The sequence below is a fragment of the Mirounga angustirostris genome, unplaced genomic scaffold, assembly GCF_029215605.1.
Source record: "Mirounga angustirostris isolate CCGP_5_RB_7025 unplaced genomic scaffold, mMirAng1.0.hap1 SCAF_13, whole genome shotgun sequence".
NCBI lineage: Eukaryota > Metazoa > Chordata > Mammalia > Carnivora > Phocidae > Mirounga > Mirounga angustirostris.
Window position 1 is genome coordinate 91,669,671 of NW_026991721.1, and position 12,354 is coordinate 91,682,024.

The 12,354-nt window shown below is 48.1% G+C and overlaps 1 protein-coding gene across 4 annotated transcripts in view; it reads right to left on the reverse strand.

Moving 5' to 3' along the window:
- Window positions 1-12,354, reverse strand: part of UBASH3B (ubiquitin associated and SH3 domain containing B) — a 149,101-nt gene that overhangs the window by 89,983 nt on the left and 46,764 nt on the right. The window contains exon 2 of one of the 4 annotated variants that reach the window (XM_064577315.1): window positions 9,255-9,431. The exons of the other annotated variants lie outside the window; for them this stretch is intronic. Within the exon in view, the coding sequence (XP_064433385.1) occupies window positions 9,255-9,342 (88 nt within the window). The 5' untranslated portion in view covers window positions 9,343-9,431. The remainder of the gene's footprint in view (window positions 1-9,254; window positions 9,432-12,354) is intronic. 4 annotated transcript variants of the gene reach the window in all.

Genomic DNA, 12,354 nt, shown 5'->3' on the forward strand with positions numbered 1-12,354 from the left:
CACATCTGCAAAAGAGGTTAACAGCTTCCTCATGTGTTGCGAGGAACAAATGAAATATTATATACAAAAGGCCTTTGTAATCTAAATAGTGGTTTCCAAGCCTCATTCATTGTCAGGATCGCCAAGGGTTTTTTTTTTTTTTTTTTTCTTATAGATTTCTGGATCCTTCTCAAACCTACTGAATTAGAGTCTCCAGAGAAAGCGTCCAGGAATCTGTATTTTCAAAGACCCCCTGGGTTCTTCTGAAGCACAGCCACAATTCTAAAGCACTGTACAGGGTTGAAGATGCTCTAAGTCTGTGGAGAGATCCCAGGTCTGAGTACTATGCTCAGAGGAACCCCCTAGAGCTGCCCAACTTACAGGGGGAGGCTTTCTCAGGGGCATGACTTCACCATGGAGGTCTAGAGAAGTCCAACTCTCTGCTGAGTTGGAGCTTAGAGAACCCATGCATTTGGGGAGGGCAGCTCTCCATGGGTGGTGTATAGATGGTTCCTCCTGCTCTGAGCATTCCCGTAGTGAAAGAATAGTCTCCCGATACCCAGAGACACACAGACATCGCCCCTCTGTCTCAGAACCCGGCAGGAGCTCTGGACTCCCACAGGAGAAGGCAATCATCAAGTGTTTGAGGCCTCATGGCCCAGATAACTGCTATGGGTGGTCATATTCCAGGGGGACACCTATCCGTATTGAGGGGAGGCCTGATGCTGAAGGAAAAGTCCTGCACAGCCAGGAAGGGAAGAGCAGAAGCCCTGGGACGTGGAGCCCCCTGGGCCGCCAACCAAGAGTGGCCGTGAGCAAACCCACCACCTTCCCTGCACTTCTGCCTTCATCTGCAAAACGTGGATACAGCTTGTCGGCTACAGGAAGCTTGGTGAGTGGGCATCAAATGAGATAGCAGGTGGGAAGGGTTGCAGAGGATTATGAAAAGCCCTGCAAATACAACGCAAGTTTCTGTTCTTCAGAAGTATCAGGACTACCTACTACAGACATGAAACTTTTCCCAAAGAATTAAAGGTCCATGCAACTGATTCATTCAATGAAAAGCATCCTCTGTGAATACCATGCTCTGCCTCCTCAAGGGAAAGAAGCCGCAGTATTCCTACGAGACACCCCCCAGGAAGGGCATGGCTGGTTTCCGGATCTCCCCCTCCACGGGACAGAAGTGCAGATGAAGTGCACCAAGAGATTTGCGGATGAGCTGCCACGTCTAAGAGGTTTTGTTAGGTGACTTCGAAAAGAAGGGTTAAAAGTGAAAGAGATCCTGGAAGGCTTTTTTCAAAACCACTAAGTAACAAATGTAGCTCCCACCTCCCACCCACGCACCACTGGAAATAACTTTAAATAATGCATCTGAGAATGTCTGCAGAACAGGCAGTCTGGATTAAGGACTTTTAAAGGGATGGCGTTCCCACAAGGATCCTTGCAGGGAAGTCATCTTGAGAGTCATCGAATTCTCAGGCAAGTTTGTCCTGACAAATAACCTTTAGGTAAGCTTGGAGCCAGAGCTGCAAACTTGGTATGCTAGATACCATCCCACAGAAAAAGAATTTAGGGCCAAAAAGGCCCAGGGGCCCTCCTAACCCCCATGTTCCCACTCTTAGCCCAACAGTCTTGTGGAAGGCTTGCTTATCCCATAAAGAGTGTGGCTTGGTCATTAGGATGTTGTAACTGAGCCACAATCACTTATTCTTTTTTTTTTTTTTTAAAGATTTTATTTATTTGACAGAGAGAGACACAGCGAGAGAGGGAACACAAGCAGGGGGAGTGGCAGAGGGAGAAGCAGGCTTCCCGCGGAGCAGGGAGCCTGATGTGGGGCTCAATCCCAGGACCCTGGGATCATGACCTGAGCCGAAGGCAGACGCTTAATGACTGAGCCACCCAGGCGCCCCCACAATCATTTATTCTTTTAACAAATATTAACTGAACATATACCTTGTGCCAGGCATTGTTCTGGCCCTGGGGATACAACAGGAAACAAAACATACAGAAATCTTTACCCTCAAGCAGTCTCTACTGTTGGAGAGAAGGCAGACAATAAATAAATATATCCATGCATGCATCTTACAGCAAGTATTTCGGATGACAGTAAGTAGGGAAAGATGGGAGGGAATTCTATATGGGGTGGAGGGGGCGGTCATAGAAAATCCCAAATGAATCAGGGAGGGAGTGAACCATGGGGATATTTTTGTGAAGAGCCTTCCTGGCAGAGACCAGCGAGCAGAAGAGGCCCGACACAGTGGCCTGTTTAGTGCACTCAAGCAATGGTAAGTAGAACACGGGGCTGCCGCTGAACGGGAGAGATTTACAGGTGGTAAGGGAACACACCCAGTGGGGACTCACAGGCTTCAGATTTTACTTTGACTGTGAAAACATTGGGGCATTTTTAGCGGTGGAGTAGTACAATCTAGCCTATGTTTCAGAAGGATCTCTGGTTATTTTGAGGAGGCTAGATGGTCAGGAAAGCAGAAATAAAGACAGGGAGAGCAGTCTGGAGGCAGTTGTAATAATGCAAACAGGAGAGGAGAGCGGACTGACCCTGTGTGGGGGCAGTGAGGCCGACAGGCTTGCCGAGGCTGGGTGCATGAAGAACGTGAGCCATCGAGGGGACCCCCAAAGCATTGGGCTGGAACATCTGGAGGAAGGGGGCTACCACACCTGGAGAGGAGAAAACCATGACTGAGGTGCCTCTTTGACATCCTAAGGATGGAAAACACAAGAGGGGCCCGGGCTGGGGACATCACGGAGGGGCTGATATCTGAAGCCCAGGGTCTGCATGAGACAGAAGAGAAGAGGTGCGTGTCTCAGCTCGGGGGGGCCCTCCCACCATGACAGTGAGCAGCCAGGAAACTGCACGGGGTTCAGAGCAGCTAATGGGGCAGGGCCACTAAGACAGAACAGACTCCCAGCAGCCCGGGCTCTTCAGCAAGTGTCAGGAAGGAAGGAGGGGTCACGGGCATCAAGCACCACGGGCGGACACCAAGAGGATGGGGGCTTGCCCCCTGGATGGGATAATGCCCAGGCCAGCGGTGAGCTTGACAAGAGCAGTTGGGGCAGGAGGGAGGGCAGAAAGCCTGAGGGCAAGAAGTGGAGGAGAGAAGAGGAGGGCAGGAAGTGGAAAGAGCCAGCGCAGATAATTCTTCGAGAAGTTTTACTCTTCTAGAATCTGTTCTTAATGCTTAAGGGTTTGCAAGAAGAGAAACAGCTACAATGATCTCTCCAGCTGTTCCTGCCTCTCCCCAGAGACTCTCTGGCTTCTGTGATGGGACAGATGCTCGGTTTACTGCATGCCATGGGTCGTTCCCTCTCAGAGACAAGTACTTTGAGGGGGAGGAAGAAGGAATATAATCCTTTTAAAGACTTGCAGGTCATGTAAAGCTACCTGGATGGTTTCTTTTCCATCACTAACATCACTAAAGCAACTCTGAAATTCCTATATACTCCACAAAGTTTCCTGGGTCAACTCAGCACAGACCTAGAATTTTGGACATGAGTACGTGTCTCAATCAAGCCTCTGATGAGGAAAATAAAGCTCAGAGAGAGGAACTGACTTTCTGTCTCTCCCAATTATCAGCTGCATGGTCTTAGGCAGTTTCTTTTTTTTTAAGATTTTACTTTTTTTTTTTTTTTTTTTTTAGTAATTTCTACACCCAAAGTGGGGCTCGAACCCACAACCCCGAAATCAAGAGCCAGCCAGGCACCCCTTGGGCAGTTATTTTAACCTCAGTGCCTTAATCCATCTGTAAAATGGACAATTATAATAACACCCACCACGTTGGGTAATAATGAGGATTAAGATAATCACTACATGCAAGATTCTTGGAACAGTGGCTGGCATAAGGTAAATGCTCAAAACAGTGTTATTTTTAATTTCTATTGCACAAGCCATTCAGATTTGTGTCGGAGTAGCAAGATGATATGGCAGAACCATCCTCTTTTTATTTTATATTTATTTTATTTTTATTTATTTATTTATTTATTTATTTAAAAAATTTTTTTATTCTTATGTTAATCCCCATACATTACATCATTAGTTTTAGATGTAGTGTTCCATGATTCATTGTTTGTGCATAACACCCAGTGCTCCATGCAGAATGTGCCCTCTTTAATACCCATCCCCAGGCTAACCCATCCTCTCACCCCCCTCCCCTCTAGAACCCTCAGTTTGTTTTTCAGAGTCCATCGTCTCTCATGAGAACCATCCTCTTTCTATTCCAGTCTGACACAAATCCTGACATCAAAACTTATCTTTCCCTCCACAAAAGACCCACACTCCACAAATGAGCTTTTAATCTCTCCCCCTCTCTTATCCCTTTATTGGCTCTGGCCAAAAAGATTTTCTTTATTCCATGTTATTACTAGTAATTAAAAAAGGACTATTATCAAGGGTCTGATGAGCCTTATGTTATTTGCTTTATACAGATCCTATTTAATCCCCACACAATCCTCGGAGGCCACTTAACTATCCCATTTTACAGGTCACGAAGCTGGTGCCCAAAGGTTAAATAATGTGCCTAAGGTCATAGAGTCGAAGGCGGCAGAGGTGGGATTCAAACAAGTCCGTCGGACTCCCGAGCCTCGCTCCTTCCACCAGCCCGCCCAGCACGGACTGGTGACACCATGTACTAAGGTCCCAGTGATCTGCCAGCAATGAGGCTCCAGGGCTTTGTTAGGTCGTTTTGGAAGGAGGAAAGCAGCTCCATCTGAACCGTATTTTAAACATCTGGCTAGGCAGATGTGCATCTACTTTCTTGGAGAGGTTGAAGAGCTAGGTGAGAAATCCACTTGCAGTTGAATTCATTCTCACCCAACAGCTCGTGGGGGCTGGGCTCTTGGTGGGCAGGAGGGGAAGGAACAGGAAATCATTTGCTGGTGGTTGACCAGGCCCCCTGTGACTTCTCAGACTTATAGAACTGCCACCAACAGTCATAGCAGTTCCTGAGAACCACGAGCATCTTGGGGTCAGCCAGAAGACACCTGTGGTGACATCACGGGGTGGGGCAGTGGAAAATATACAATCTCCAAGGGGCTGTTTCCCCCTTTGTGAACACAAGAGCACTAGAGAAGCTAATTATAACCACCATGCCCCCAGCCCCCTGCAAAGGCAACTGACATTTATAAGTGCCTTTGCTGTTTAAGTGCTTCTCCCTCTACTGAGCTGTAGCCACAGCCACGCCTAACGCATGTGGTGGAGGCCACAGGGTCTAGATGGCATGGCTGGGGGTGAGGACACCTCATCCCCATCCCACCTCCACTCCTACAAAGATAGTTCTTACACTGACTGCTACAGGTCCTCTAGGTTCTCGTGGGATTCTCTTGTTGGACTACAGGGTGTAATCACTTTTTTAGGGGTGCGGGTGGGGGGACATAACAGTCCCACTGTCAGCCAGTCCAGGGTATGGAGGCTCCAGGGGCAGACAATGAGGATTTGGAAGGTAGGCCTTACAGCGAAGAGGAAGAGAGAAGCTCCCTGTCTCTGGACCTCCCCATCTTAGGCTAAGACTCCAGGGAGTCTGGCTGTAAAGATTATTCTGGAACCTGGGAGACCTTGGGGGGGACAGGGGTCTTTGTCATGTGGAGGCAGCCAGGCTCTGGCCAAAAGGTAGCCAGAAGGGAAGCCCATGAGATTGGGCTGGTCCTAAAAACAGCGCCGATCCCAAGCTGCCGGTGGGGTCTTGCCCAACTTGATGACATTAGAGCCTCAGCCATGCTAGGGGAAGTTCAAGCAGGCGGGAAGGAGGAGATGAAGCTGTAACGGGCAGGCCTCCCCACCACACAGCTTCTCTGCCTCTGCAGAGGGCCACCACGACAGCCTCAGAAAATCCCACCTCTGCGTCCTCTCTGCATGGTCTTCCTGCCTCCAAATCCAGTGCAGAAAGGTGAGTGTCGGTGGGGCCAACGGAGGGAAGACAAGCCTTTGAATCTCCTCCATCCTTGGCGCATTTTCAAGAGAGAGGAAAATAGTAGTTTTGACTCCAGTTTAAGGGGTTGAACTCCATGACCCCTAGTCTTTGAGGGAGGGGTGCTCTCTCTGTCGCGAACGGTCCCCCTGGGCTGGGGGGTTGTGGTGGAGGCTGTAGACAGGGCTTCATGGTGTGCAGAACCTGGCACTGACTAGGATGCCATATGTTGTGTTCTGAGACTCAAGCATAAACTTCTGCTGGATGTTTGGATTTGGGTTGTTTAATTATTCCCTGTTTTGGGAGAGAGCGAAAAAGGAGTTGTGTGTCCATGTGTGTGTTCTGAGGGGGGCAGGGCGAGGAGACAGAGAAGAGGAGTGGCCATTATAATCATGGGCTTCCCAAGCGGGCTTTCTCCAGCAAGGTCTGCTGGCCCTTCTAGCGACAGATGGGGTGAATGGCCCTAAAAGACAACAGCTCAGCTGACACGACACCGGGCATGGGGGTCTCCTGAATCACACGCTTTCCGGACGGCCTCAGTGGAAGCACAACAGAGCAGCCCATGCCCTATCTCCTTCCTGACAGACACGGGCAGCAGTTCCATGACTGTTCCCAAAGAGGCAGCCCCTCCCCCCACGGATGGAAACAGGACACCCCCAACCACCAGTCGGAGAGGAGAAATAACATTTCTTGAGTGCCACTGATGTCCCAAGCACCACGTAAACCTTTGGCACTTATCTCTTTTAATCTTCAGAATTCTCTCATGTACCTACAATTATTATACCCACTTTACAGATGAGCAGAGGAGAAGGTAAGTCACTTGGGCAAGGTTAGGCACATCGTGTGGGGGATCTGTACTCAAACTCAGGTTTGCCGGATACCTCTGCCCTGAACGACTCTCCTACCCTGCCTTCCGTCCAGCAGCCGGCATCGCTCCCTGTGAGCAAGGCTGGTGGCGGAAACCTGCCTGTGAAGTATTTAAGGTTCATTCCCACTGCCATTAAGATCTCGGCTTTCCTGAGGAGGAAACGGAGGATCACAAGTAACTTGTCCAAAGTCACACAACAGCCGGGAATCAGCGAAACTGGGTTCAATCCTGGCCTTTCTCCATTTTACCACATTGTCTCTGGACCAAATGCCTGAAGGAAGGGGTCTGCCTCTCAGTCACTTCACATATTAAACTAAAGGCAGAAAAGGAAGCTCAGATTTTCTGAAAGGTTGCATAAATAGGTTAGCTGGGATCTTGGAAAAGATGTGAACCTGAGGCCCATGAGTAGCAATTTCAGGGAAGCAGAATCGTGAAGAACTTCCTAATCACCAAATATGGCAAAAAAAAAAAAAAAAAAGGATTGCCTTGTAAGGTGGACAGCTCCCCTGTGCACCCAAGCTCCCCTGTGCACGCAGGCACAATCTCGGTGAACACCTGGGGATTCTGGAAAGGAAATCTATAGGGAGCAACTGTTGTTTTGTCTGTCCAGTATTCGAGCACCTGTCTTACTTAAGGGACATCCCAATATAAGTGAGAACGGGGCCCCAGTCAGGAAGCGGATTGGGCTGATGTTCTCTCTTTCAGCTTCCTGCCAGATAACACCCAGGCGTATGACCTAGACTTAGCCACTCAACTGCTCCCATCAAGGAGCTGGAACCTTAAAAGAGCAACCCAAAACGCAGGGGTGGTAGCAAGTGTCCTTGGTTCCCGTTTTCAGAGTCTGGCTAGCCAAGTTGCAGGTCAGTTATGTGAACTACCTAAAATCTTCTAAGTTAGCCAGAGGTGGTGTCTGACATGGGATAGAAGCATTTAATGCAAAACTGGATTAATTAGATCAGGTCACCAAGCTGGCCACATATCTGGATTCCTGAGGTGCAGCTCAGTAAAAATACAGATTCTAAGTTCCCGGGTTCAACAGAACCTACTGAGTCAGCATCTTTAGAGGTGTACTCTGAAAATCCATGTATTTTAAAGCTCCCCAGATGATTCTGACATGTAGCCAGATTTGGAAGAGGCTGGAATAAATAATCCCTACAATTTCTAAAATAAAATACTAGGATTCTTGAAAAACTCATACCAAGAACTTGGGCAGGACTCTCAGGAAAACGCAAGATGTCTATCCAGTTGATCCTTGAACAATACAAGCGTTAGGGGGACTGACTCCTACGTGGTGGAAATTCCACATGCAACTTTGGACTCCCCCCCCAAACTTAACTACTAATAACTTACTGTGGACCGGAAGCCTTACCAATAACAAACGCATGTTGTGTTTATGTGTTATGATTATGTTTTGTATGTCATGTGTATTCTATACTGCATGCTTATAATAAAGCAAGCTAGAGAAAAGAAAACGTTAATAAGTCATAAGAGAAGATACATTTAGAGTACTGTACTGAAAAAAATCGGTGTATAAGTGGACCCACATGCACTGTTCAAGGGTCAACTGTAGTTACATTTACTAACAAGAAGGATAACACCTTGGACGGATAACATACGCTCCCCAGAGGCTAAAGCTGAGATACCTTCCATTTCCACAGGGTGTTCCTTTCCAAGGGCTTTCAAATCTACAGATCTTTACCACAGCTTGCGATAATCCTCTGCCTTCCTCGGGTGGATGAGATCCATGTTTTTGTGCACATTCATTCAATGCTACAACCTTGGACTAGCACAAGCCCTCTGACTTCCCAAACCAAGGCCTCCCTTCATCATGGACTGATGCTCTTAGAATCTACCCTCTGTGTGCCCAAAGGAAAGCCTCAGCCCCATTCTGAGGCTTAACAGTCTTGCCAGAGATGAGAACCACCAATACCAACCTATTTTGTGTGGTCTCACGGCATTAGAGGACAAAGGAAGGCTGAGGGGTTGGCCCATCACAACTTCTCAAATCTGGTACTGAAGGCTCAGAAAGTTGGCATTTTAGAGGAGGAAGGTGAACATCCAGTTGACTGCCTGGGGCTCACCATTGCTCATGCGTCCTCAAGCAAAATCCCCATTTCTCCTGGAAACAATGGCTTTGAAGTGGCTGTGCTTTAGGCTACCGAAGCTTTCTGTGTTCCTCGGCTTTCTTTCGCATGGGTTTTTTGTTTGTTTTTTTAACACCATAGATCGTGAAGGGACCTGCCAAGCCCACCCACCCCTCCCCTGGCAGCCCACCCTTTAGATCTCATCAAGGTACTTCCTGGCACAGGAAATTCCACGGGCTTCTGTGGTAGCCCTCCCGGTGCTCAACAAAGCTAGAGAATGCAACAGACTAGGGCCAAGTGGATCCCCATCTCGTGGGATACCCGCCCCCACCGAAGAAACTTCCAGGTCCACGTGGGCATGGATCTGCCAAGGCAGCTCCTCAGGAAAGGTAACCAACCTCCTACCTCCTCGCCCTAGAGCTTTTAGATCAGCCACCAGCCTCGACAGGACCTTGAGGACAGCTCGGCCATCTGGTTTCTGTATGATCCGCATTCACACAGTACACATAAATTTATCTTCCAGCGCCTTCAAAATGTACACAGCTGAATTCTACTGCTGACTTTGGCACTTGCTCCTGGTATCTGAGAAGAACAGATTCAATTAAAAAGGAAGTAACAGATGCTGCAAATCACTCCCTCATTTTTGAGTTGTTTTTTTTTTTTTTTTTCCAAATGGCCTGAATTACTTGATGATGAACAGCAATGCAGCAAAAAAAGCTGGCATGACAACTTCCAACTTGGCTTCAAGCCAAGGGGAAGCTGTGGGTTCTTCCTCCTAGGTGGTCTTTATGCCCTGGCACATTCTTTTGTCTGGTCTGGGTATTGTTGTGCAGAGAACTTGGCTGGAGATAGAGAATGGACAGAATGAACCCAGGGTGCTTTTTAGCCTTGGAATTCTTTGTTTTTACTCACTTGTCCTCACAGTGTCCTGGTGAGGGGCATGTGTGGACATCAGAGACAGAATTAGTATCCCCATTTTGGAGGTGGAAGAAGAAAGGCCCCAGGAGAGTAGGGTATATCCCCAAACTTAACCAGAGGAAATTAGTTCTGTCAGGAAACCTCCATTCTTTTCCCGCAATGCATTTGTGCTCAGTATGCAGAATGAGGTAGCAATGAGGCCAAGCCGGGCTGGAGGACCCTGGAGCATGCTCAAGAGAATCACAGACATATGGATTCCTGGTATGTGTCCCTGAATGGCACTTGAGCGTTGCCAGCGCCCAGCCTTCCTTGCCTACCACTCAGACCTGCTTAACGATTCCACATCCTGGCCTGAGCTCAGCTGCATCCTGTCTGTGTCCTCTGAGACCTCCTGGGACTCCGGGGGCCATTCTGTCGTTGATGACTTGGGATGGGACCCACCTAGCGGGAGAGTAAGGCAAGGAAAAAGGAAGAAGTTGGATTTTTGCATGAGATCCTATTGCCTCTCTTTTTCCTAAGTACTGAAACACTAAAAAGATGAATCCCAGGGCTGAGGCAGAGGATGAGGTCCCCCACCACCAAAAGGAAAAGAAAAAAAAAAAAAAAAGATGTCTTCTGCAGAGATTTTTGGAGCCTGGAAGAGCAAAGCTGAGAAGGAGAGGTCTCTTTGCCAGAGAGTTTTAAAGAGGAGTGAGGGGATCCTGCCTGGATACAGAGGCACAAAATTGGGAGTACTCACTTTTCTTTCCCTGAGTCTTGCTTCCAACAGCCCTCAAGCGACAGGGTTCCCACACTCCCTAACCCCATGATTTCACTGGGGGCCTTATTTTCTGAAACAAGAGTCAAGGGCCTATCAATGAAAGACATGATTTGAAAATTACGATTGTTCCGGAAAACCCAAGATGTATGCTCAGTTATTCCAATGACCTCTCCGCCACTTCCCCTCTCCACCTCCCACAGCCTATAACCTGGGCTTCCTCTACCCTGTGGAACAAGAACACAAAAACTCTAGCAAGGTGGTGGGCAGCATGGGCTCCTGGAGGTCATAGCTCCCCCCATAATGCCCTTCTGGGGCGACCTCCACTCCCACTACCCTTCCTCGCTGGCACCTTTCCTTTCCCACTTCCCCGAGTCAGGGTCAGCTACCATTTAACTGCAGCTCCGGATCACAAAGGGCAGGGACACTGCAACCAGCTGGAAAGGATTTCATTTCTGGCTCTACCACTTTTCAGATGTGAGACGTTGAGGATGGCCTTAAATGTCTCAGAGGCTTCTCTTTGCAAGATGGTCCTGCCGAGCAGATTGATGGTAACGCAGAGTGACATAATATATGCAGAGTGGACAGCAGCGTGCCTGGCAGGTAACAAGCCTGCACAATCATCGTGGCCCCACCTCAGCTACCAGCACATTCCCAAACTTGCTCTTCCTCCTGTCCTGAGTGCCTTCTCTCAACCTCCTTTACATGTGTCTTCTAACTTTACTTCCATTGGTCTCACCTGCCTCCTATGGAGGGGAGCTGGAAGGCCAGGCCAGGCCATTTATTATCCATTATCTTAAACCCATGACTGAGAATGCACGTTCAATACCGGGAGAACGAATAAATGAGTGAATGAATGAACACAGACAAAAAATGGCTTAGAGCTCTAGTTTCAGAGCTGTGGTGATAATCTCTCCCCAGTCTCTAGTGGAAAGAACTGGGTGGGGACTCAAGTCCCCCATTTGCAAAAGCCTTGGACTAGACAAGTCTACCGAAGATATCAGGTGCTTGGTTTGAAACATTTCTGATCATAGGCCCACACCTGGAAAGAGTTAATCATCAGCTGCTGGGGATATTTTCATGGTCTTTAATAAGGGATCAAAGTAGCAGGACATGCACTGAATCGCTCAGCCCTCCAACACCCACTTATGTTCCCCTTCTCCTTCTGATTTACTGAAGTTAAAGCTCACTTATCAGGCAATACACTTGGTGGCTTCCACTGGGGCTCACCTGTAAGTGATGAAATCCCAGTTCTTCCCCCAAACCTTCACTCCTGCAATTCCATCATTACCCAATTCTTCCCATGTGATAGGTGTTGGGATTGCCTGCTTTCTGAAATCCCTTCTACAAAAGAGCCTACTCTTTTTACAAAGGAGGTGGGGATGGGGACAGGAGGGTGAAGTTTCAAGGATGAATGAGTTTCTCATGGTTCAGTTGGCTGGTCCTTGGGTGGTCATGAGATGCTCCCTGCATTAAGGAGGGTGATGGGAAATGACCCTGTGTTGAACACTGACACCCAGACACTGTGCTAGATGCCTTACATACATCTGCTCCTTTCATGCCCAACAACTATGGCAGAGGGACGATTACACACATTCTGCTCATTCAAGCCCAGAGCGGGGACCTGTCCTGTGTCACATGGCTCCTGGAACATAAAGCCAGGACTCAAACATCAAACTTAGAGATGTTCTGATTCTAAAACCTGTGTAGGCCTTTTGAGGGATGCAAGTGAATAAAATTGGCAATACAATTGACACAATTTGTTGGAAGAATGAACATCTAGGTTACCAAAAATTAAAGTAAAATGACTTCTAAAATAATTTAGTGAAA